The sequence below is a fragment of the Sesamum indicum genome, linkage group LG4 (assembly GCF_026168435.1).
Source record: "Sesamum indicum cultivar Baizhima isolate 11 linkage group LG4, ASM2616843v1, whole genome shotgun sequence".
In the NCBI taxonomy this organism is placed as follows: Eukaryota; Viridiplantae; Streptophyta; class Magnoliopsida; order Lamiales; family Pedaliaceae; genus Sesamum; species Sesamum indicum.
Window position 1 is genome coordinate 13,763,073 of NC_142660.1, and position 27,454 is coordinate 13,790,526.

A 27,454-nucleotide genomic window follows, 5' to 3' on the forward strand; every position below is an offset into this window, starting at 1 on the left:
CATTCGTCAAAGTTAACAACATATTAAAACTAATCAAATACAAATAAATCTCTAAATCAAAGCATGCACTGTGAAAGAGAAGACTCGTACAGACAAGAAAATGGGGTCTACTCAAATTCGGACTCAGTTGTAGGATGTGCGCATATTTTAGCATCTCATCTGTATCAAAGGTTGAGAAAAGAGAAAGTCGAGGAACAAGATAGTGGATACCATGCAATAAAATGTGAAGAAACCTCTAGGATATCAGAGTTGGAAAGCTCTGAAAGCCAAGCAAACTATATACTTCAACAACATAAAAGTAAATGAAACCAATCTACTTTTGTCCATTCCACTTTCTCACAAATTTCTCAGATGCTGGAATTTGATCACCATCTTTGTGAAAATTAGCTTTTGTGCCATTGATCACGAAGTTACAAGTGAGATCAGATGTAACAATCAATTGGATGAGCCACAGGTCAAGGCGTCGCAAAGGATACTCAAGACAAGATCAAGGCTGATACACCATTGTGATGCAACAAAAGCCCACTTGTCTGGGCATTCATAGTTTCATACAGAGTGAAATTATTTTATTTCCTTACAAGAGTAACTATTTGCACATTTCCCCAAGGAATGTTTTTGGTATGATGCTTCTATGTACAGCAGTAAAGCTTATAGGTTTATGCACAAAAAGGCGCAAAACCAGATAATTTCATGCATCCCGAGCCTGAACCTGCTTTTAGCCTTCACTAGGTCTCAGAGAAAAGAACTTTAGAGATAAAAGATCAATTAGCATCACATTTGCAAAAGATTATTCACAGTGACCGTCACAGAATTTGTCCGTTGCAAATCCTGCAAATACCAGTAAATTGAAAATATGAGAAGGTTCTCAGGAAAAGGGGAAAAGAGGCAAGTGTAAGAGGCCGTCTTATATTGAAGATAACATGAATCCCACCAATCAGACCCACAAGTATGCCACATAGTTTATGATGCAAACAAGTATGATTGTTTCTCTGTGAAATTGTGAAAGAAACATTTTAGACTTATATTATAGTTGGTCCTAATGTAATAATATCATTCTCGTTCTCTGATATTATCGTCGTAGAGATCCTAATGTGTATGCCCATGATCTTGCTAAATGGGCACGAAGTGTAATTGGTTTGGTAGCAATCAGCCGCCAGATATATTTTCTGGGACTATTGGGTAGCTTATCCATATACTTTCGTGTATTTAATGGAATTTGTTTACTGAAGAAAAAACAACAAAGTGTACAATTCCAATAATCATGGATTAAATTATGACAACAACAGATATTAATGTGAAAGACAAGTAGTTGGAATCAGGATGTAAAGCTAGATGTCACAAGGCATGAGAAATATCTAAAATAATGCAGACAGAAAATTCTCTTCAGTATAAATATTGAGCTGAACTTTATACCTGGAAGATTATGTCATCAGGGATGTGGGGCAGCACCTCCCGAACTGTTTCAGCCATGGCAATCATATTTGCTAAGTTGTCATTTGGAACACTTGATGTCGACCTTACATGCAATCCACCAGCATCTCTAGGATATCGTATTGGACCAGCAGGGGGGATGGCTGATCTGGATGTACTAGCCTGAGAGGAGTTTGGAGGAAACAGACTCCATGCAGCATCTTCAAGGGCAGTCTGGGCATAAGTCTCTCCGACAGCTGCAAGTTGCCTCATTACCATCTGAACACGACTAAATCCAGATGGTCCAGCTCCGTCTAAACCCAACCAACTTGAATCAATTCCGCTCCTCCTATAAGGAAAAGGAGCGCAAAGGAAAGCAGAAAGAACTACCATTAATTCTAAACTCTGAATGAAGAAAAGTTGGTGGACAGAGCAGGCCAAATCAGAAACCAAAAGTATACAAGCAAAAAAGTGAGATGCACCAGTCAACATGTACCCATATTTAGTAAATTAATCGCATGAAACTTGCTATAAAACCAGCATTCAGTTATGCCCATTCCAGTACCCAACCTTTTCTTGTTGAACTTATGTTCTTGTTAAATTTAGGAACTTTGTTCCGAAATAAGAACATTAGATAATATGACAGAGAAACCCTACAGTCACAGCAATAAGAATAATAAAGTTAGTGGCATCTGCTATCTTCCTCCCAGCTAAATAAATAACAAGTACTCGTCTTCACATTAATAAAGAAAAGGTCCAAGTGAATGAATTGACACCAAGAGCAAACCAGACCTCCAATCACCAGTTTCTGTATTCTGTGACGGGTTATTAAAGACTCCAGGATGCGTATTATGACCAGGAAGATTTGGCCTATCAAGTCCAGTACTCATTTGACGAGCAAGTTGCTCATCTCTTGAAATTTCTGCAGCCGTGGTGTTGACCACATTCTCAGGTCTGCCCGTGAAAAGTGGCTTCCGACAAGTGGGGCAAGAGTAACTCTCACTTAAACCCTGGTCCAACCTGTTATTGGATCAATAAAAATTTTACATCTTAGAATAAATAAATTACAACAAAGAATATGTTTACAAGACAGCAGCTTATACCAACATACCAAGACCTCAAGCATGCAAGATGGAAAAGATGTTTACAAGACAGCTTCTTCGCTTTTGACATCGGTTCCTGCCAATTTTCAATGTATCACATGCTTGGATATTGAATAAACTATATGAGATATGGAAGAAAAACATTAGTTAAAATTACCCTACAAATAGCACACTCATCATCATATGCTCGGAGCTCCTCAGATGTAGCATCAGGAAGGGCCCCATGAAGGGTTCCCAGAGCTATACGTAGTTTGATGAAACCTTTAGCACGTTTCAAAATTGCACTTAAAAGGGCCTAAAACAGTAAGAGGTACTATAAGTACAGACAACAAATGAGGAGGATAATAAGATACACCTGCATAACAACATGATCAAAGGGATTACATGGATTGTAAATGCAGTAGTAATTAGAGAGAACATTTACACGGATATTCAGGAAAAGGACAGCATCAACAAGATGAAATGCCATGCCATGAAGCCACCAAATGTGCAGATAGTGAGCTAGAGCCATTAACATTGTCATCATGTCAAGGAAAAAGCCAAAATTCCGGATGAGGATGCCTTTCCATTCCCCCAAGGAACCTAGGACAAAAAGTGCAGCATCAGAGAACTAAATGGCAACATATTGGATCACGACTAGCTGTAGTATAGGACAAATGTAATTATGCACATGGGATACAAGCCAGAATGAATTTTTTTTCCAAAAAGAATGATAAAAGAGAATTGCAAATGGAAAGCTCCAATATCTGCTGGCATTCTATCAAAAAGTTCCACATCAAAAGTAGGCCATTCCCTCTTTCAACATCAGCAGATACAAGCTAAACTCTAAAGCACCAGAAAAATTGTTTTCGAAGCTGTCCACTTCAGCATGACACCTAATGTGGTAACAGTTTTGTATTAACTGCATGTGGATATATAAGTTTACTTCTGCTTCACAGAAACAAACTTATATGCAGAGAAGCAGCAATTTGGAAAATTAAAAGAAAATCAGCAACAACTTTTTCATTGAAGACCTGATTATAACAAAAATATGTTTCTTCAAAGATGGAAATGGAACTCTGGAATATAAAACCCTAATTAATTTTAAACAAAAATAGCTATACTAAAAAGGCAATTGAAGAGAACTTTGAAACTTACCAGCAGGGGATACATCAAAAATTTTTGATAATCGGCAACTTGCACCATCTACTGCCGAGTGATGCAACCATATTTCAAGCAACTGAAACCCATGAACCACAATGGCCTACAGGTTAAAGATAGCAAACTGTCAGCAACGATGGGAGCTGCATATGATAATGCCGTCAGTTCTAGAAAAAGCCAGCATTACCTGCAACGTCTCAAAAGCAATGCTTAAAGGCTCAAAAAATAACAACAGAAACATTGATGAACTTGCTGCATTGTGTATTGTCAGACACAGCAATATCCTGGAATAACAGATGAAATTAGTTAGAAGTTTTGGGTAAGCCCACATAAAGAAAGCATAGACTTGTGTGCAGATTAACTTGAAAAGTTTGGGCCTGGGTCAATATTTGGTGTAGGAAACTATAACATTTATTGCAAGAAATTGAAGAAATCCATACATGCACAACGGACATGTATGCTAGGAATTAGCAAGGTATGTACTAAAGTCACCACCAATTATCACTCCACATATCTAAAGTCCCAGAAGTTAGGTACTCTCTTGCCTGTATGGCTAATTAAATGAATTTGTCCAAGGATTTCTGTATATTGAAAAGCACCCCTTAATCTACAACTACAAACTGTGCACCCAGTATACAATTAAAAATGGAATATGGGTCTTCATTCAAGAATATATCAAGCATGCAAGATTACAGCATCTTGACATGTTCGCCCATAGCAGAAGGCAACTTGAAACCAAGTGACAGATCAAGAAACAAGAAAATTGGTGGCATCATGAGACTGGATGGAACTAAATAGGTTTGCCCACAAGAAATAATACATTTCGAGAGAAGTGCAAAGGAAGCATTATCAAAATCATTGGGAAATATGGAGGTGTTTTATGCCAAGAATAAAGGAAAGGGTGAAATAGAAAATAAGGAACAAAAGAACTACTGACAGGACAGGGTGCTGAGATGGATTTTAATGGCCTCAACACGAACAGGCTGGGAGGAGCACACACAACATGAAGCTTATTGAGAGATTCTTCTGAAAGGTGAAGTTGCTTCCTTTCTTACATAAAAATAATGGTATAGTAAAGCTCCTCAAGGAAGCTCTTAAGGATATAGCTACAGAGAAAATAACCTGCATTTTACATACTTGTGTAATAAATAAACCCTAACAACTAGTAAACATAGAGAGAATAGAGCAAATTTGGGGGAAACTTCTATCCCACACAACACAATACTTTCTTAAGATTGTTTGCACTGTCATGGCCAACCATTTCATGTTCTTCAACTCAAATACAAGATTAACTTTTGTTCTAATGAAAATAAAATTAAATAGCAATTGCACTAGCAAATACCAGAGCAAGTCAACAGAGAGAACAAGCAACAGCGCAGAATATACACGGAAGTATGTCCATGGAGTAGCAGAAGGAGAAGCATTCAATCGTTCAAGACGATCCCTAGCCAAAGCTTGAAACATCTGTTCAATGTGCATGAATAAATTCCATCAAATATAAGCAATCACATAAAGCCTATATCTGCTTGCATAATTTCAGTGAATACCTTCAAGAAACAAAGCACACCTAACCAAGTTGACCATAGTCCTGCTTGAAATACTGTTGGTGGGACTACTAAGGGAAGAAAAGTTCCCTGTAAAAAGCTAATCAATCACAGCTCTTGAACACGCAAACAACTGTAAAACAAGATTATCCAGAGGACAAAAAGATACAATCATGTATATTTGGTAACTTGGTTAGTCAAACAGGTACAATTATCAAATTTCAATTCAACCACACTTAGCATTCAACTTCACTGATTCAAGCTGCAAAACCATGCATGATAGTAATTATGGAGTTAGGGTGCTCCTACTTGTGGACATGAGCTTACGCATTTAGGGCCACTTAGACCAGTACCCAACTGTGTTGACAAGGCTTGTGAAGTGCATTTGTGCGTCTTCTCCACAGGAAAAAGTCATCAACCAAATTCATGCCCTATTCTGTGGAACTATGAAATATGCCACCAAAATTTATTGAAAAAACAAAACCAAAAACCCCCCGTGCCCTATTCTGTGGAACTATGACAGTGAAGGCTTTTCAGTGAGATGGAAAAATAGGAAGAAGAAGTACATTTTGGGTGGTGGAAACCAGTGAAGAAAAATTCACGGATAAATGATTGAAATGGTTGAGGCATACTCAAATACTTCTAATAGTAATTGAACTGGTATTTTTGGTATCCTAGAAAAGAGGTTACAAAAAAAATTCAAGCAATGAGGTAATTACAAAGGACAGAAGTTGTTCTTAAAACTTCACAATGGCCTTTCACTAAGCAAAGTGTACAAATAGGATCCATACAGCCCACCAGATATAACAATGAGATAAGGCATTGTACTAATCAAAGCTTTTATTACCTTTTGAGTTAACAAATAACAATTGGTAAAATTACCAAAAAGAAAGAAAGGGAAGGTGAAGAGATATTTGAAATGACAACACATAAACGAAAGAGGAAAGGCAGAGTGGAGAACCAAAGCAAGGTCACAAATCTTTTTCAATAAGGTGCATGCTCATCGACTTAATTTAATCTCATGGTTGATACATAGAGATCATTGTGGTCAACAAACAATTTCGCAGGTGGAGAAAGACAAAGTTTTAGCTGGTCTCCACAGCCTAGCCTCAAGGAGCAATGCAATTTTGGTATGAAATTGTGGATAAAGGAAGCAGGGGTACACAGTAAGCTCAAAGAAATCTAATTGCTAGAGATAATACAGTTAAAGCATTAAATGAATTTTGAGAATTTACAATCTCGAGAATATCCAGAGAAAAATAAGCTCAAAGAAATCTAATATCTGATCATAAATGATCGGAAAAATAACAATCTGGCGAATAACCATAAAAAATTTTAAGCATCTATCTGAAATTAACATGGAGACTGGAGTGCTTTTCTTTGTCCCCTACTTGAAGCATGAAAAAGTAATCATCCCCATCCCAAAGTAGCATATGCTTCCCAATAGTTACCCAAGGAAAAAGAAAAACAGTGTAGCATCCATAGGACATATCTAAACCATACAATCTTCCTGGCATAGAAAAATATTTCCAAGAAAGAAAAGCAAACAAATGAATACAGCTCCAAACCTGATTACGTGTAGCAGAAAAATCATGCTGTAATTTAAAGTATAATGCAGCTGAATTACCTTGTAAATGACATAATTAAGGAGCCGTTCAAGCATTTTCCGTATCTCAGATGTATACAACTCTGAAAAGAATATTGTCTGCAATAGAAAGAGCAAGTGTGTGAGCATTCTTATTGTTTGCTGAAGAACCCCGACAATACAGATTTAAACAATGACCATGACAAAGCAGAAATATCAATAAATTCCCGCAGATTCAAACAGAATGCTATAACCTCCAACAAGATTTTAAAGACTTAATACAATAAGACTAGTTTCAACACCGAATGGTGTGCCATTCGGTCCATTCCATTTCAATAGAGTGAAAAAAAAAATAGAAATTAAATTAATCAGATAGGTTGGAGAAAATTACCTTCAGGCTTAAAATTATCAAGATAAATACATTAAGTGCAAAACTGGCCACCAATGCAAGAGTGGTGTATGAACCCAATAGCAGCTCCAAGGCATGGCTTGCATCCTCCGAATTGATAAAATCATCAACAATCAAACCATCTGATTTATATTTTTCAAGTGACATATCTGTCCAATACTGGAGGCCAATGAGGCTCATAACGGTACAGACCACAGAAATGGACAAGAAGTTCACACCCATGGGAAATATATACAGTTCTTCTCCCAAAGCCAAATTCCAAATTTTTCATGAGAGTAAATTCAGCATTGTCCCTCCTCCACAAAACCAACCATAATGTATCAGCAACTCAGAAGCACATAACAGAGATTAGTTAAAAAGTTTCAAGGGAGATCCCTTCATATTATCTAGAGAACATCAGTCCGCAACAATAGCTCCTGCAAAATGAGCCAGATAGTTCAAGATCAGATCAGAAGATGAGAAATGCATAAAGAGGAGTAAAACCCTTCCGAATTTCAGATTTCAGAATGACAAACTGTTACTTGTTTTTCTAGCATTTTCGTTATAATAAAGCAAAAGAGCAGTCAAATTGCAGAAAATGAAGTCAAAACATTAAATAGAAAAGTTTTAAGGATATTAAAAACCACAGCCTTACACGTACATTACCAACCATAACGAACTGAATCCAATACTATGTCGATATCTACTCTTCAGTCAATGAGAAGCAGCTGCAAGATGTGATACTGAAAAAGAATCCTTAGAGACTAAAATATGCATATCAATTCAAAATTTAGATTTTAGAGTATGGTTACCCTGACTCAAGAAATTTATTTTACTGCATTTTCCTCTTCTTTCCATGTTTTGGTATCGTGGAATCCATTTTTAACTCTAAACATAAATAAGATAACCATAACATTTTCCATTCACACAAGCATTATTGCATAAGCACAAAAAACAAACCCAGGCCTGCAGAAAAACATTAATTCTCCATAAATTCCCACAGAATTCAAACTAATTTGCTAGCAGACAACACTGAGTTTTCTGATTAGAGACCTCATTCCACAACAGTCAAAACGGGGAGCACGCAAGTCAAACCCTAAGAACGAAATGCAAAATTCTACACAACATTCACACCATCAGAAAACAACAAGGCATCAAAAAAATCGACAAAAAAGAAACAGAAACTGATTGAATCATAAACATTAAACAGTTACAACAGTAACGAATCAACGCACGAATCAGTCGGCATACCTATACGAGTAAATACCCAAATACGTGCGAATTCTACGAAACAAAAACGAGAACAACAAGATTCAACAAAAATTGCTTACAATTACAAAAGGAGAATTTGAAGGCGTCGGCAGATAAGTAGAAATCTGTGATCTTTTTCTCTGTTTTTATGCGGAGATGAGAGACTTTTTGCGGGAAAAGGTAATTGCGGGTAAATTTTGTTGTATATATATTTTATTATGGGAGTAAAAATATAAAAATATCAGAACGAGATTCTGCAAGCAGAATTATCTATCTACCTTTATTTTGTCCTTTACTTAAATCTCTTGTTTGGAATCGGTAGTTACCCTTACCCACCCCTCCATCTCCATGCCCCTGCTTTCTTTTCTCTCCCATTTTACAATTTTTTATGCCTATAATTTTACCACTAAATTAAACTCTTTTGAGTAAATATTTTTACTTTTTGGAAATTATAGATATATTTTTTTTAAAGGTGTTAATGTAATTAGTAATAGCAACGGGACGAGCGTGAGACGCGTCTATCGGGACTGATGAAAATTATCATGCCCGACAAATTCCCATGAATTTATAATTTTTATATTTTTTACACAACTCGTAAATAATTTATATAATTTTTTAGTGTGTTGTTATACATATTGAACTTTTTATAAAAGTAAATTTTTAATACAAATTTAAAATATTAAATTGAACTTATATATACTGTAAAATCTGTAAATTTATAAGATAGTTAATATATAATATTCTATATATATTTTTAGTATGTGGACATGTAATTGAATAAAATTTATAAGTTAATAAATTTGGGTATAAAAGTGAAATTAACCCACATAATTTATTTACTTTATAAAATATATTTGCATATATTGAGCTTATAAACATTTCTTTACGTTTCATAATTTATAAAAAATTATAAATTATAAATATCATTTTTAAAATAAAATATGAGTAAAAATTTATATCACTAAAAATAGTTTCGAGAGATATTTTAATAAAACATATTTTAGAAAATAGAATAAAAAAAAAGTATAAGGGAATGATATTTTTATCTTATCAATGTCAAATTATTTTGTCAGGATATTTTTGTTACCTATCATACTTTAAGGGTATAAATAAGATAAAATGCATATTCAGAGACACAAAGTGTATTTAATCTAATAATAAATAGTTTATTTTAGATAATATTATAGAATTTGCATACACATAAAACGTGTCACAAATTATTGATAGATATTAATGTAGGCACTTAAAAAACGATTGATATACATTCTATTACTTTTATATTTGTTTCTTTTTATATAATATTATTCGAATAATATTACAAGTTAATAATATTTAAAATTAGAGAAATGTGTAAAAAAAAGGTAAAATAATAGTGGGTATAAATAATATATTCTCTTACTAAAAATTAGTGCCTACATATAAGAGAAGCATATTTTAAAATAAAAATAATGTCAACAATTTATGATATTTTATACAATAAAACTAACTAAAATATACAATAAATAAAAAATGTTGTTAATTATTCATTATCTAAACTAAATTATAAAGGAAAACAAGATTGGCTACTCTTTGAAATAATATTAATTTGAATTAATTAAGTGAAAGAAGTGGCATTAGAAGCTTCCAAACACGGCTTTAGCAACCACTGGCATTTTATCAGACACCATCAAGCGGAAACAGCCGAGCTGCGCGGGGCGGACGATTCCGGGGGAATTGGCCATTTTCTAGATTGCTCTCGAATCGTTAGACAAAACAAAGTGGTGAGAACCCAGAAGAAAGCAAAACCCTGATCTCTGTTTGCTGCTGTTATTCTACCGAGGAAGAAGAAATACAATAGTCAATAGTGCAGTGGGAGATGGGCATAATAAGAAGCAGCTTCTCCTTCATTGCGGGAACAGTCTGCGGAATTTACATAGCCCAGAATTACAAGGTTCCCAATATCAAGAAGGTCGTGTACGAGGCCCTTTTTACTGCCAAGCAAGTGGAAGAAAAATACCGCAAGCCTAAGAAGCCTGGCGATGACGCCGTATGACACTCCCCCTCGGCGGGGCTGAACTTGATTGACTTGATTACAGGTGTTCCCTCGAAGAATTCTTTCTGTTCCTTTTTTTAGAAATCATTTTCATTTAGTTTTGTGGATAAACCTGATGTTTGTTGACTTTATTGTATTTCAAGCGCTCCGCCAAGTTCATTGAACAATGACTGCGTTGTGGCTAGTTTTAGATTGTTCAGGATAAGAATTTGATTGAGTGATTTGCTATGTGATAGGATTATATTGAACACGAATGCATTGAAAACGTATGCCACTGGCATGAGGTTCAGTCAAGTTCGCCCATTAGCCGTGGCCATAAGGTGTTGGAGGGGATAAGTGGGATCCCTTTCCTTTGGTGTTGGGTAGAAGTGCTATTTGAGTTGTTAGCATGGATAGAAACTCGGAAATACAATAACAGGGTGGTTTCAGAATTTAAGACTGGAGTTGGAAATCTTGAGATTATAAATTTATTCCTATTGCAACATGTCTTCACCTAGTGGAATGACATGATAAGTTCTCAGTTTTACTCGCGTTTACAACATGGCAGGATATCGTTTGCTCCATATAATAACTGAAGTCCCCTGGATCTTAAATAATGTGCCTGCCTGATACATGACAGTCAGTGTAGTTGATTGAAGTAATGGGGAAATTCTTCTATAGCCATTTTCCAAGTGCGCAGCATCGAGCACAGCATTTAGTTTCAAGAGTTTTCGACAGCTAGTATGTCAATTTCTTCTCTTTATTGATCTTGTAAGCTATGTTTGTTACAAGTATTTTGCGAGTAAAAGAAAAGAAAACACCTAGAGAAGATAACTTTGGTTGTTTGCATACTAAGGAACATACTGAGGAAAAGAAAACTTGAGCGAAAATATTGTGTAACTTGGGAAAAATGAGAGAAAAGTCTATATGGTCATCTCTCCTTCCAACACTCACCTTCTTTCTTCCCATTTTATCTCAACTTATGGTCCGAGAAAACTAAAGAAACCTGAAATCTATATTCTTTTGATTTCATAATTCCTTTTTTCCTAACATTTTCCTTTCCTCATCAAAATCTATGGACCAAACAAATTGGTAATTTGTTTGGGTTTCTCATTTTACATTAGAGAGCTAGGATTTGAGGCATCCATGGCTTATTTACTAGTTTGAATAGGATTCATCTTCTTGGAGCCTTTATTGCTTTGCTTTCTGGTTGGTTATTGCTCTCTTTTTTCTTTTAGTTGGTAGAGAATAAAATCTACAGGAAACCTAGCGAGCTTGACATGCTAAGCTTCAATTGATGTTGGAAACCGGAAAAGGATGAGGTAACTCGAAGGACATAACTTTTGTCTTTGTCGGCTTCATTTCTCCAGAAAATGCCGATTCTTGGTAAGATATTATAAAAAAACATGAATTTGTGCTCTGGACTATTAGAGTTTTGGTAGTATATCAGAATCTAGATTTGCAAGATCTAGAAAAGTTGGCTCAAATAAAGGATCAAGGAGAAAGGTTGTGGCCTTGTTCGACAGGAAGAAATGTCCTTGAAAACTTGAAGATTTGTTATGACTTATACTGATCCTGAATAAGTCAAAGTTACTCCTAGAATCAAATGATAATGGACTGAGTAGGCAGAGAATGTGATGCTGCAGTACACCTGCACTTGCTCTTGTATTCAGTATACTGTCCTGTTGTATCATACTCCTTGTGGGACATGTACAAATATATGATCTATGCTGGTGTAATCATGGGGTCCTAAGTTAGGTATAACAATACTCATTTCAGAAACAGTTGTCCGAGTTCTCTTCTAAAGTATTTTCTCAGTTTGATAGATTTGTTGTTTGCTGCCTTTCTGCGGCTTCGTATTAATGAATTTACTTTCTGGGAGCCATCTTGCTTATTGGAAATTGTATATTAGAAATTTCACCTAGAGTTTCTTTGGAATACTAAAGTTTTATAGGAATTAGAGAAAGAAATTAAGATCCAAACTTTAATATTCAAAGGTCAAGGCTTCTTGTGATAAAATGTCCAAAATCATTCTTCACACCTTCACAACCAAATTGTTAGTTGGAGCAAGTCAATTGATTTTGTGATTTGTTACTTTTTAACTTTTTGTGAATGATATAACATTTCAAATTTAAAACTGCCACAAACGTTCGAGTTTGTTTCCTCTCCTCAGCTCTTTCCGTACCATTGCTGTATTAAATTGCAATTTTGCGGATCATGGTTTTATTAGTTCATCAATTTGCACGCATGCGGATTGCCTTTATCCCAACCATTTAGACATGCATTTTACTAAAAGGGTGATTACCTTTCTATTGTTGCAACAGAGAAAAATAGAGAGACGAGATCTGCAGAAGCATTAGAAGTTTGGAACTAGAGCTGCATATAGTTTTGGAGAAAGGAAAAGCCAGAGCACAAGGACTTTTCTGTTAAACAAAACAAGGCTTCACTAATTGGATGTAGGTATGATAAGTTGTGGTTTTGATGTATTGTTAATATACACACAACTTTCTGGATAAAGGCCCTTCTGGTATTTTCCCCAAAATATTAGAGAAAGCGTTTTTTTGTTTCCTTTGGGTTTGGAAAACGACTTCTTGTTATGTCAAGTTGAGACTGATTTAACAGGTCCTTCAAGAGTGTGAAATACCAGAATCATTCAAAGCCGTAGCTTTATTTTTCTGTAACCTTCTATCTGCATTGACAAAATTAATTATTCAACATCAGTATCTTCCTGAAGGGGCTGTTTTGATCCGAAAGCTAATCCCTTCAAGAAAGCTTGATTGAGTTCAAGAAAGGGCCCACGGATCTTTAAAGCTTGATGTTTGAGTTTCAAAGTTTCACATTGTGTAATAAATCATTGTGTTGTATATCCAGTTTCTTCAAAATATTGCTGCTTTTCAGACTTTATCAATACCAGAGTGAAGCAGGGTTGGGGCTTATGTGCTTCTTTCTCATGAATTAATCCAAGTAGTTTGAAATATTGTTTGTAGAGTTATTTATAAATTTCTTTCCTTGTTCACAATGTAGAATCCCGGTCTCAGGGCTATGCTGTTGGTATTAACACTCAAGTTGCAGTGGTGAGGAACTTGAATTGTACTTGCCTCTACAAAATATACATGTCGAATGGGACCTAAAATATTTAATGGAGTGGTCCAGTCTCTACTCACCTAATTCTTAGATTACAAGAAAACGGACGCTGAAAAATGCAAGAATTTGACAAGAGAAAGCAATCAAGAGAGGAGAGAAAGAGAGGAACACTGGATCTCAAATAACTATATCATTTTCGATGAATAGTTGAGCTTCAAATTCAGTTGTAAAACAACCTTTCAAGTTCTTGAAAGAGGGACCGACTACAAGAACAGCTCCTCGAAGTCTCACAAGGGCATCCAACTACACAAGGAAAAGAAATGGGAAATACCCACTTAATCAGTACGTTTGAGTTCTAGTAGTTTGATACAATAATGCACATCACATCCAAATCACAACTGAAAAAAGACATCGAATTGGACGGATGTGTACAATTAATCCTTCTATCAGACAAACAAACACATGATAATCTGCAAATCTTGATAATCATTTCCTCTAGCCTTTTCTTGGGGGACGATGGCCAAACCCATATTCATACAAGAATATACAACGAAGCCATGTTTTACAAGTGAAAAACAAGTGAACCACTACTTCTTCCCATCACAATTTCAAACCATGAAGAAGGATGGATATAAAACACCTTCTTCTTTCTGAGATAGCAAACTCTCAAGTCTTTTACCATTTCTTCAATCATATCGACTGCAGTAACTCATCAAAGAGATAATTGATGACATTTAGTTGTAAGCAATCAGAACATTTACGGCACCTTAGAACAACTATACTTCTGTTTCGGGAGACCTCGACCTTGTTAGCTCTGACCTCAACCCTTGAATCTTTGCAGCCACCTCAGCCACAACCAGCCTCGTTAGAAGCAGACCAGCTATCAGGGCTGCACCCATTAGCATTGTGAAAACAGCACTCCAGCTCTTAGTTGAAATATATCCTGTTAGCAATGGTCCAATGGCAGCCCCGATAGAGCCCGTTCCATCTATAATGGCGGTAACTGTGGCTAGTGCTTTCGAGTTGCCCTTTAATGAGCTGTGTGTTCCCAGGTCAGCCGAAACTGCAGTCGTTATAAGAGCATAAGGCCCATTCACAAACATGCCCGTGATCAACATGAGTATGATGTTTAGAGTCATCGAGACGTGCCCGTAGCTTCTGTAGAAGAAGAGAGCTGGAATGGCACAGTACATGAAACTCGCTGCCGTTATGGCTCTAGCACCTAAACGATCAGAAATATGGCCTGCCAGGATCCCACCAACCACCCCTCCGACATCAAATAACGTCGAGAGGTTTCCAGACTCCTCGTTCGATAAGTATCTCCCTTCAATAGCTGCAGCAACAAGAACGAAATACAATGAGCTTAGGTGACATAAAAACACTGAAAAGATCTTAAACTGGGAAATTTCATGTACCTGTATGGCTAATATAGAATGGTAGCCAGTAGAGGAATGTGTACGCCACCAATTTAGCAAAGAAAAGACAAAGTGCAAAGGGGGCAACCCCAGGAATTCTCCATGCTTCTAGGAATCCCACAGCATCCTTATCATCTGACTTTGCTCTCAACAATGGTTCTGTTACTTCCTCTCCTTCTTTCCTGGGAGACAGCAACTCATCGTCATCCATACTAGCTCCAACAGACTCAGGGCTAACCGGTAAGAAAAAGAACAGCACCATGCCCACAAAAGCAATTCCTAAACCAGGGACAACCATGGACCAACCCCATCCATACTTCAACAATATTGAAGCAACCACAGAACCGGTAATGTTACCAAGAGATGTATGAGCATTCCAGATACCCATTATAAGTCCTCTCTTCTTCTTACCAAACCAATTGCCAACTACCGCAACGACTGAGGGCCATCCAGTAGATTGGAACAAGCCAGCAAGCATTTGGACGATCAAATAATAATAAAATAAGTGGACGTTCGCCCAGTATCCAATACCAAAAAGGGCCGTAAACAAACCAGTTCCGACCATCCCTATAGTTAGAAAAATTCTGAGATCCATCCTATCTCCTGCATGCCCAGAAAAGAACATCCCCACAGCATACACAAAGAGGAAAGCAACATCAAGCTCGCCAAGCAATGCTGTTCCATCAGCACCATTAAACGGCGCCCAACCAGCTCCAAGAACCCATGAATTCCTAGTGCTTTCTAATGGCTTGTGAGAATAAGCCCTTCTCCACGAGAAGGGCGATTTCAAGTCTAGATCGGGAGACTGGGGATCAAGAGCACTTTTTACAACACTCGTTGTTTTCCTAGTAGCATGGTAGGTCAAGTAAGCGAAGAAGGTTACTATAAGGACAATGGCTTGATGAGTCTTGTAAGAAATGGCCGATCTTTTTATGTACTCTATAAATCGGATTCCTAGGGGCTTGCTGTAATTTACTTCTGGCGGTGGTTCTGCAATTGAACCCATTGATTAATAGCTTAAAAGCAACTTCGCCCCTCTTCTGCAGACAGAGAACTGGGAACCTGAAACAGGACGAAACAATCACAATTAAGGACTCGAAATCAAACATAAAAAATAGAAAGGTTTGCTTATATAACTAATTTAATTGAAAAGAAAAAAAATCTTCGAAATTTAAAACCCATAGAAAATATTGAACAACAAGAGAGAAAAATATTCAGGTGGGGCATATGAAATTCATGTTATATAATGTAAAATTCTGGAATAAATCTCTGCTCGTTAAAAGTCAACCATTTTGGTCTAAGGGATGACTCCGAAAATTTAGCTTAAAATACAGCAATTCAGACAATTGTTTGAGCTGCAAGTCAAAGTATTCCCCCTATATTCCCGGAAAAATTCTGGGCTTACCAGTCTTCTGTACTAAAAAATCTTGACAGAGCATTTGCTTCACACACACACATACACTAACAAATATAGGTAATCTTATCCCGATCATTCACGACTATATTAAACCCAAAAAAGAGGAAAAATTCGTTCTCTAAAAATTGACCAATCCATATTGTTGTTCTGTAGCAGGAAACTTACATACGAACAAGAAAAAGAATAAAAAACCAGGGGGAAAAGAAAAAGGAAACCAACTAGACCCAGAATTAATCAACCATAATTCTGCACCCTTCATCAGCCTGAAAAATAAATTCCAGGAACATGTTGCAGAACGGAGAACGACGACAAATTTTCAAAAAAACAGATTCATAACGTCAACGAGAAAATGAATTCTGATTCCAGGGTGCAACAGGCAAATAAATTCTCAAGAACCACGGAGAAAGAGATTCGGAAAAGCAACCAAAAAAAGGAATGAATCCCACACCACATACTACTCAGAAATGAATGCTAGAAAACTCGTATAATTGCTCAAAAATTTCTGAAAAACAAAAGTTGAAAGAAAAAAAGCAAAATATAATGAAAAAAAACCATGAGCATGGATTCATGGATGAAATGCTTTACCTGGACTCGCCTGAGCTCAACCTTATCTCCTGCTCTGAGAGAATTCAGGCCTCCTACTCCAAAATCTCTCTGAATTTTTCGTATTTCCTCTCCTTTTCTTCGCAGTTCGCTTAGCGAACGAAAAATGGCTCACGTTTCTCTCAAAGTAGCTGATACTGAGAGCCGAATGCAAATGGAGGTTTCATTTATTTAAAGCTGGAGACACTGAATATTGATTTCCAAATATACCCTTGTCAATCTTTTAATTCACCCATTTTCATTTTTCCTTATTTGACATATATGCCCCTCATTGTGGGTAATTATTTCATTAAAATTTATTCAAATAGCTTCTTTATCATAATAAATTTAAATTTTGAAACCCCAATTCAAATTATTTCAAATCCACCCAATATCAAATCATTAATTCTTTCATCAAATCCTTGTATCCAAATACGATTCTGTATTATATTTAAATTACTTACATCATAATCTACTGAATATTTTACGCGCGACAAATATTAATCTTAAATGAGGTAATAAAATTTCTTAAATTTAGTCCGCAGAGATTAATAAATACGGCTTAACATCGATAAGTTTTCATTAATAATTTTGTTTTATGTCAAAGGTTTCATCATTTGGAGTTATCAAGAAAATATAATATGTCAAAAACACGTTTAACAACCCTTTCATATCCGTACAGAAAAATTGTCAAAGAATTAACAACATTATCAAAAAATGTAATCACGACAACTTCATCTGTACTTTTATTAAAATTCATTATCGGATGCTAATATAATTGATTGTATTAAATAATTTAATAAATAAATTTTAAAATATTTATAAACTACTTAATTATAGCCCAACACTTAATGTACACCTCCATTAAGACCTACCCTATATTTATAGCATATTGATGAAATTATAGAATATATTTCAGCATCTCCAACTTTTCCCTTATAGTGCTTTTCATATTGGGAACGCAACAATTCAACGTGCAATGTTCTTTACTTTGTGTTTGTTTTGTTGGTGTCCGTTTGGCTCTGTGATTCAAATAATAAAAGGATATTTATAATTATAATAAATCTCATGAAAACTCATTGCAATTTACCCTGAAAAATTATATCAGTTTTTTACGTCAATTATGTGAAGAATAAAATATACTAACAAATTATGAGCTTGTCTTATTTATTAGATATTAAAATTAATAAGTGTCTAAGAAGTTTTTTAGAAAAAAGTCGGGTTAAGTTTTTTTTTTTTTTTTAAAGAGCTTATAAGATACAGAATATTTTAATTTATAATCTTATAAGCTCTTCAAAAGAAATTTTGCCGAACGATTTTCAAGGATTTATAAGCTTACAAATATCTTCTAAAATATTTTGAGAAGTTTATAAGTTTATCTAAATCTATATTTTGAGTGCAAATACAATTTTTATATTGTTTCACCCATTTTTTTTAAATAATCACTTTTGTAATTTATTAAGTTTAATCAAATTCACATTTTTATAAAAACTACAATTTGTAGCTTATAATTTTTTTATTATTATATAATCTTTTAATCTCTTCGATTAACATAAGTATGAGGTTAGTTTTAGAGTTTAATTTCAATTTAAATTTACAAAATCAATTATATACATTTGTAATTACGGATTTTAAATCCCGAATAACAAATCCCTTCTTTTATTTCAAAATCAATTATACAATTGTGGAGCCAAACTGACCATTTTACTTTTTTGAATTTCACTTTTGCCCCCCTTTAATTTCTATTTTGTGAAATAGTCAGCTGATGTATACAAAATTTGGACTTATATGTATAGTTGATGACGACTCATTGTTTACGGCCTAAAAGGCAGTTATGAAATTTTAAATTGTAAACCATAAATTATATAAATGTGCAAATTTACATATTTAATTAGGAAGAATTTTAGCTTTTCAGATATTTGAATTTAATATTAAAAAAAATAAATAAAATATTTATCTGAAATTCCTTTTTATGATCAATTATAAGAGCACTCATACAACTATAGGTTAATTACACTTTTACCTCTAAAAATTGCATAATTGCACTTTGCCCCTAAATTTTAAACTTTTATTGTATCCTTTATTTTTTTTTTAAAAAAAAGAAAATAATTAAATAAAAACATTGTTAAATGTCGTTCTGCTTTAGGTATATTTCACTGTTAATTATAAATCAGCTTTTCACTATCATATTTGTTCCCCCACTTTCACTCCATGTTCACTGCTCCAGTTTTAATTGTCTATTAATTTTTAGGGATAATTATATTGTCCTTCCCTAACATTTAATATAACTTATTACTGATATATTGCAGGTCAAACAAGTATCTTTTAATTAAATTATCCTTATATATCTTCACACATTAATGCATGAGATGGACTATATCTTCACCCTTGTAAGGGTATTTTAGTAAGAAAAAATTTGTTTGACCTACAATAAATAAATAATAAATTAATCAAGATAAATATAGATTTTTAATTCAACTTTTTTTGGTTGATATCAATAAATTTCGATGAATTTTGATTAACGAATAGATCTATTTGTCAGACAGACTCAAACGCCAGAGATAATTAGATGTAATTTCTTGAATCATATGAAATTTACGTATAATTACACCAAATCTAAAAAAAAAAGACGGTGTAGCTATCCTTAATTTTTGTTTTTAAAATTTGTATCGTTTTGACTAATATATAATAATAAAAATACATGTCGGTATATATACATCATATTAACTTGTCACCACGTATAGTTATTCATTAGAACACTATGTTAAGTTACGTAGAAAGAAAGGAAAAATAGTACTTGGCGTGATTTATGATGTTTGGGGCACGAGGACAGGTGTGCTTTCGGGCTATCTACCTAATTTCCAACCGTTGAATTCAGAGCAGCTGGGAAAGTGAAAGGTTTTTTAGGCTGAAAAAGTAGTTCTTCGTTATATATAGTTTAAAGTCTAAAATTTCTTCACCACAAGCTGTCAATTTAAGCCAAGGGCTTTTGAGGTGGGGAGGGGACGTGTGTGTGTATATATATATACTTGGTGGAGGTTCATTACAAATATTAATTTCTTGAATTTCATTTCGATACAAAATAAGAGAACAATGTATTTTAGTACATAATATTTGGATGAATAGAAGTTTATATATTGGTAATTAAATATGTGTTTGCCTGTAAGTCTTAAACTATTCTGTACATTTTTCATAAGAGAAAATATAGTAAAAATGACAAGTTCACCGTTTAGAGAGAAAATTCCTAAATACTTCAGGGATTTGCGTCATTTTGAGCAGGTTGGGTCCTCAATCGATATCTGAATTGTCAACTCTTGTTTCTTAGCCCATACGATGTTAACACGATGACATGTGGCCCGTATTGATTCTGATGCAGGAGTCTTATAAATAAATTGGGGATCTATTCACATATATGCATTATCAAGACTCCTAAAATCTTGAATGGATATAGACTTTACCATCACAAGGTTTTAGTTAAGGGCCAGCTAAGTAAGCATAACGTTCTGTGTGCAGACCACCGTTATTCGTCCAAATTGGATGCTTCAAGTTCACCCCGTTCAAGGAGTCGCCAGGTCACAAGTATCTCAACCTAGATTATTTTTTTATTTTAATTTGAAAATAGCTCTTAAATAATCTATTTTACACATGTAATTATTTTTCCGTCGGAAAAAATTAATGGTGTCACGACTTGCGCTATTAAGGGCCAAAATTCGGTGCGAAATTTCACTTTCTTCACCATTGTCCATATGTTTTTTGAATTGATCTCCGATTTTTTTTTTTTTTGTAGTTATCTTTTGGATTTAACATTTTGTTATATTATTATCAATTTTTTTTTTCGAGAGGGTTGAGGAATTAATTTGATCCTCTTTAGAGAAAGAAAGGGGAAAAAAATTACTACATATTTATTAGAGCATTTTTGGACCAATTTTTATGTTAGATTTAAAATACAGTCTAATTTATGGCATGTTTGATCTTAGTTATAAAAGGTTTATAAACAAATTGAACTCTAAATGACTTTTTTGCCTTGGCCATTTTTTTATATTCCGAAAATACCCTTAAGGAATAGCTTTATCTACCCCACTAATCAGAAAAATTTAAAAATAATTTGGTAATTTTACAAATATGGTAGTGTTACACCACCTGTTTTACCAAACACTTTCTTATCTACTTTTATTTACTTAAACTACTACGTTTAAATACTTTAGAATTAATTACACTTAAACTCCTTCTAAAATGTAAAATTTACAATTTTTTTTCTAAAGAAGTTTCAAAGTTAAACTTATACCCCCTCCTAAAAATGTTCCTTTACACTTGACACCCTTCTGTTAGGGTATGAACTAAAATGCTAAATCTAACAAAAAAAATTTACATAAATTTTAATTTGTATCTCATTTTTATGTATATTTTTGTACTTATAAAGTGATAAATTATAATATATATATATATTTACATAATGCGGTTAACATCATTATAATATTTTACTTATAAATACAAAATTATTACACGAATGTTAAATGAGGGGTTAAATTAAAAATGAGATCAAACTCTAACGAAAGAGGAACAAGAGTAAACAATGAACTTTCGAATGGGTGTAAATATGATTTTAAAATTTTTTAAAAAAAAAAATATAATTTTTTATTTTAAAAAAAATCTACGTATAATTAACCCATACTTTTAATTTTTACATTTTAACTTATCACTTTTTTCTTTATGAAACTTAGAAAGAGGCAAGTTTGGTACAAAATGATTGATGAAAATGTCCAAAAAAAAGTCAACGATTACGTTGAAATCATTGTATTACTATTACATTACCTCTTAATCCTCCCACAATATCATTAATTATTTTTGTGGGACATTCTCCCGTGATTATTCAAGAAACCCCACATAATTGCGCTCCATTTCTAGGAAATTCTAACAATAACTTGAATGTTCTTACTATTTCCATATGACCTTGTCTCTTTTATATAAATTTTATAAATAATCTTAACAAAAAAAATTAATAATAAAAAATTGTGAATAAATTTTATAATTTTTTTAATTAAAAATTTATTTACTTTTAATTTATTCTCTTTTAAAATTTAAAAAATAATAGAAAAAATTGATGCTTAGATTATAATTTGAAAAACACCACAAACTGAGCAAAAAATAGCAATTGTTTTTCGATTTAAATGAAATTTTCGTTAAGTTAATTGAAAATATTAACGGAAGGACTAAAAGTGCCAAAAAAGTTAAAGTTTGAGAATCAAATTTGCAATTTTAAATTATTTGACGACCAAAATCATATTACTACTTATATTTGAGGATAAAAAATGCATTTATCATGTATTTTTCTATCAATTTTTTGTAGTTTATTGACACTATTCTTCTTTAAAATTTGATATAATTACACGTACAATCAATATGCTTTAACAAATTATGTTTAGGACCTCTGATGTTTATTTCTGTATAATTAATAGATCCATCCGTTAGTCAAGTTTCACTAAATTTTCTGATATCAATAAAAAAATAAAATGAATGAAACTCCATATGTATCGTTGATTGACTTAGTATTGACTTATTTGCATGTTGAACAAATATTTTCTAATCAAACTATCTTAATACATTTTCATACTCTGGTGCATGTGATCATGAGATATATCTTTACCTTTGTAAGGATAGTTAATTTGGTTATAAAAGATTTACTTAACTTATAACAGAACTGTAACTCAGTTTGGCAAATTTTCATTCAATATTTTTTTTATATGAACAAAATCTGTGAATTTTACTAGCAGAAGGATTTATTTATTTGATGTAAATAAATATCAGGGTACTTGCTATAATTTTTTAAACTACATGAATTTTATATATTATTACTTCAAATTTCAGGGGATAACGATGTCATTAATCCCTTAATATTGAATATTTTTCCAAACGCTCCACCCTCAACTTATTTTATTATTTTTAATTTTATTTTCAAATACTTTAAACTTTTATTATTATTTAACTTACAATATATATATATATATATATATATATTGATAAATTTAATTTATAATTTATTTCCACCACAAAATACAGAAACTATTGCAAAGATCCATGTAGTATTTTACCACATAAGAAAAGTAGATACAAATGTATCAATTCTTTATAAATACGTAATGACTTATTGGCGATCAAAGCGCTCTCAATGTATATAATTTTTATTTTTTTAATTATAATTATTTAATTTAATTAAATATAATAAAATTACAAATTAAATGAATAATTTATATAAACTAATAAAATAAATTAACTCTCAATGTGATTTGACGTTTTTGAGATGTACGAGATTTTTTTAAAATAAAATAATGTATTGGTTTGTGCAAGGATATTGATATTTTAAAAAATGTATGAGTAATTTCTTACAAAAACAAAGATGATTTATATAAATAATGTTGAAGTTCTAATAAGTGTATGCTTAACATTTTAAAAGATAGATGTACTTTATATAAATAGACCATGGATTAAAAATTATAAATATAATTATCCTTAGATTAATACAACAGTGATCGGTCGATATACAGTACATGCGTTATTATTATTATTTTTTTTAATGCAAACACAAACAGTAAGGTATATCATATATGTATTGCACTTGATAAACAATTTTCTTTTTAGGGTTAATACATTTTGTCATCCGAACTATGACTGTTTTTATACTTTGGCATTTAATTTTTTCTTATGTCAACTTTACGAGATTTTGCACTTTGCCATTTATAACTTCTTTTGAACCATTTTTTTTTTTTTTGGGAAAAAACATCACATGCAGTGCACATATAATATTTAAGAATCATGTGATGTAATATTTTTCACATATTGACATCATATGATATTTTTCTGGCAAAAAAATTAATAAAAAGAGAATATATATAACAAAATGCAAATTTCGCAAAGTTGAAATGATAAATTTGACACACAAAAAAAATTTTGATGTCAAAAATATAAAAAAAAAGTATAGTTCGAATGACAAAATATAATTTACAAATATTTTGTGAATGTGTGTTAACACATCAAGTATGCGACAGCTCGTACGCTGTGTATCGATTCAATTCAACCTGGATCTATCACAATCATTTTGAAGAAAAATGTTTCCATATTTTTATGAAACTGGAAATTTATATGCATGAAAAAAAAAATAGAAAATTAATATTTTTTAGATAATTAATTCGTTGACTCCCACAAGAACGAGAACATATGAAAATATATATGTCTTCTTTTAGGGATAAATTTTTTTGTGAGATTTGACATAATCACGAATATTTTCTCATTATTTTAAAAATTACAAATACTTCCTTCAAATATTAAATAATTAGATAGTCTTCAGACGATGAGATAAAAATTATTACTTTGCCATTGTCGATTTTTATTGTTTAAAAAAAATAGAATATTGAGAAAATATAAAAGAATATTAGGATGAGTAAAGTAAATATCCATTGAGAATATTGATTTATAAAAATATTTTAAAAAATTCTACAAAGTATCTAAAATTATAGTTCATAATCCAAGAGGTTATTTTGGAAAGTTCACCACTAAAATTATAAACTCATGGGGGTATTTGTAATTTTTCAAATAACAATAATGTATATATAAGTATATCAAATCTCATAAGAAGTGACTATAAATTATCTTTTTTTTTTTAGTAATTTCAAATAGTTTGAATTCGAATTTCAGAGATGGAAATACTATAATTATATATACATATATATATATTGCTTTTATTTATGTTTTGAATTTCAGAAATGCGTTCTTTTTCACTCCCTTTTTTTTTGGCTAAAAGTTTAGGAACTACAAATTAATTTTCCAAATTTGGAAAAGAAGCGTTAATTATGTAAAAAAGAAAAAACTATCTAATTCCATCAAAATTAATCACATAAACCCTCTAAAACCAAGGAGGCCAAAACGGTAAATCCATCACCTAGCAGCACACACAACTGCGACGGATCCAAACCCCACAAGAGGGGCAGCGTCGTCAATTCACTCTGCCGGCTTGATTGACACTGAATAATGGAGGAAAAATGGATATTCGCATATAAGGGAGCATAATTCCTTGCGTGCCAGTGTATATTCTCTGCTACGATTCTCTCCACTGATCCAACAGCGGCGGGGGTCCCACCAATCCTACGTGGAAAATCCTGAGCCAACAACCTGATTACGTGGAATTACTACTGGACGGCCTCTCTGGCTTCCTATTGGAGGGCGCGTGGTCACCGTTCTTGGCTATCTCGTGAATGCTTGTCCGAATCAGAAGGGAAACGCCCCAATTCATTACACCATTTAATTAGTATTATTTTGTTAAAATATAATTAAAACCTAATTTGTTTCGGTTGCTTCATTGGTTCTTGATTAATTAAGATTAATTTATGCTTAAGTGGGTTTGTGGGGAAGATTAGCAAAAAGAATTTTCAATTAGGGTTGATGTTGATTTATAGGAAAACAGGCCAACAGTGCACCCAGTATCAAATACCTCTTTCCCGCCTCAAAAAAAAAAAAAAAAAGCAACAACGCTTACTGCCAGCAATAAATATTGAAAAAATTGAAAATCGCACGTCAGGAGACATTAAACTCTAAAATGGTTCAGGCTTCATGAAATCTAGCGTCTGCTGATACTAGTTGGCATGGCAAACAACACATTTTACATACCCTTAAACAAAATTAGTTTATGACTAGTAGAATATATATGGAGTTAAAAAGTTTAAACAAGTAAAATCTTAATTTTATAATTCAATCAATAATTTTGATATTCCTAGAGTGGTTTAATGAAGATTACAATTGACTAAAAAAAAATTATATTTTTATTCAAATAGGATCATAATTCTCATATTTTTCTTTATTAATTATACCTTTTTATCCTATCATAATTTTATTTTTTCGTTAATTGTATTTTACGACCCATAACTCCATGGGCTCAAACCCATGAGAGCGCATCGAACAAAATTAAAATCAACCTGTTTTATAAAAAGTATATTTTAATTTATTTTATTATTATCTATGGTGTACATAGTTTCGATCATTCTCCACTTTATCTTGACAATGACGATACTTTTATTATTATTATTATCTTTCTTATTTTCTCTGGAGAAGTTGGAAATTTTAGGGCAGGAGAAGATAACGTAAAATGGGGCTTTTGGGAAAGTAAAAGGAAGTTTCGTAAGTTGGTTTTATTCGGAATGTAAGTTTGGGATGTGAAATAATTAGATTATGGGATGGGGGGTAGCTCATCATCCTCTTGGGCGTGTCTTTATATATGACTTGTCATAAAATCAAAAGGCTTTGGGCCTATGCTATTTCTGTCTGCTTCCATTGTTGGATTGAGTGTGACAAATTCAATCAGAGCTGTCTCAATCTAGATAAGGGATGTCCACACACACACACACACACATATATATATATATATATATATTATTTAAGGATAAATTATAACCAATTTTTATAAAATTTATCATAATTATCAATATCATTTTATTAATTGAAAAACTATAAAAATATCCTTTGGAGATTAACGATTGTCTAAAAAATACCTACACAATGAACTATCACAAGAGGGTATTTGTAAGATAACTGTCAATTCCAAAGGATATTTGTATTTTTTTAAAAAATGATGAGGTATTTAATTATGACAAATTTCATGGGAGTTTGTTGTATTTATCTTACATAACTTAAATGGTATAGGTATGCATGTCACTTTAGCTGCCTACGAGGATAACTTGAGCAGGTCATAAGCTTTACGTCGTCTTCTCCTAGCATAATGTTTTTTGAAAATAAAATTATAAGATTCATGTGAAATTAGAGTGGACGATACACTAAGCATCATTTGATGTTGTTTATGAAAACAAAGTCATGTGCTCGTCTCGAGCCCCTCTTTGAGGATATAGGCATGCGTTCTATTTTAGTTGTAGACGAGGAGTTTGGCCGATTTATAAATTTATATTCTTCTCTCTCAATAAGGCGCATTTGTTTTTTTTAAAAAAAAAATTCATGAAGTTCATAAGAAACTAAATGAACAAATTACTCTTATTATTTATATAATTACATAAATAACCCACAATAATAAAAAAAAAAAAAGTTTTGTGCAATGATGTTAATATTTTTGAAAGGTGTGTATAATTTTCTGAAAAGTAATGATCATTTATATAAATAATATTGACGTTTTTAATAATAAAATATATAATTTAAAAAAGCATAAATTATTTATATATATAAATAAAAAATTAATGGTGTAAATCTAATTTCCCCTTATTCTTATTATGGCCGTTTGTTCTGTCTTCTACCAATTTTCTCTTTTATTATCAAAAGTTGATGTGACAATCAATCAAGAATGTGTAATTATTTTTAATATTGACTAGTGATGTTTGATACATAGAACAATTTTTTTTACTAATGGCCGATTTTTTATTCTTTTTATGGTTAAATACATTTTTTTAAACAATTCTTAATATAATATTTATTCCCTAAATTAATAAATTCAACACTTATCTCCTACAACTAAATACTTGGTCAATATTATCC

At 32.6% G+C, this 27,454-nt stretch overlaps 3 protein-coding genes across 5 annotated transcripts; 1 reads left to right on the top strand and 2 right to left on the bottom strand.

Annotated features, from left to right (window-relative positions):
- Window positions 1–484: 484 nt before the first annotated feature.
- RIN2 (RPM1 interacting protein 2) lies at window positions 485–8,693 on the bottom strand. 3 transcript variants are annotated; one of them, XM_011078046.3, is made up of 13 exons: window positions 8,502–8,693; window positions 7,174–7,607; window positions 6,825–6,902; window positions 5,201–5,287; window positions 4,996–5,117; window positions 3,841–3,937; window positions 3,651–3,756; window positions 2,938–3,095; window positions 2,671–2,808; window positions 2,522–2,589; window positions 2,203–2,430; window positions 1,414–1,759; window positions 485–828 (listed from the first exon to the last, which is right to left on the bottom strand). In XM_011078046.3, exons 2-13 carry the CDS (start codon window positions 7,411–7,413, stop codon window positions 772–774), a joined length of 1,725 nt encoding a protein of 574 aa, XP_011076348.1. In that variant the 5' UTR covers window positions 7,414–7,607; window positions 8,502–8,693; the 3' UTR covers window positions 485–771. The 3 variants fall into 3 exon arrangements, with proteins under 3 accessions (XP_011076348.1, XP_011076349.1, XP_020549016.1); XM_011078047.3 differs by lacking the exon at window positions 8,502–8,693 and adding an exon at window positions 8,422–8,440; XM_020693357.2 differs by lacking the exon at window positions 8,502–8,693 and adding an exon at window positions 7,832–7,850.
- A 1,345-nt stretch (window positions 8,694–10,038) lies between these two features.
- On the top strand, window positions 10,039–10,496 carry LOC105160600 (uncharacterized). Its single transcript, XM_020693081.2, has one exon. The coding sequence runs from the start codon at window positions 10,277–10,279 to the stop codon at window positions 10,451–10,453; it is 177 nt and encodes a 58-aa protein (XP_020548740.1). The 5' UTR covers window positions 10,039–10,276; the 3' UTR covers window positions 10,454–10,496.
- Window positions 10,497–13,828: 3,332 nt separating this feature from the next.
- On the bottom strand, window positions 13,829–17,098 carry G3PP1 (putative glycerol-3-phosphate transporter 1). The gene is made up of 3 exons (XM_011078050.3): window positions 16,934–17,098; window positions 14,932–15,993; window positions 13,829–14,849 (listed from the first exon to the last, which is right to left on the bottom strand). The coding sequence occupies exons 2-3, from the start codon at window positions 15,935–15,937 to the stop codon at window positions 14,293–14,295; spliced, it is 1,563 nt and encodes a 520-aa protein (XP_011076352.1). The 5' UTR covers window positions 15,938–15,993; window positions 16,934–17,098; the 3' UTR covers window positions 13,829–14,292.
- Between the last annotated feature and the right edge of the window lie 10,356 nt (window positions 17,099–27,454).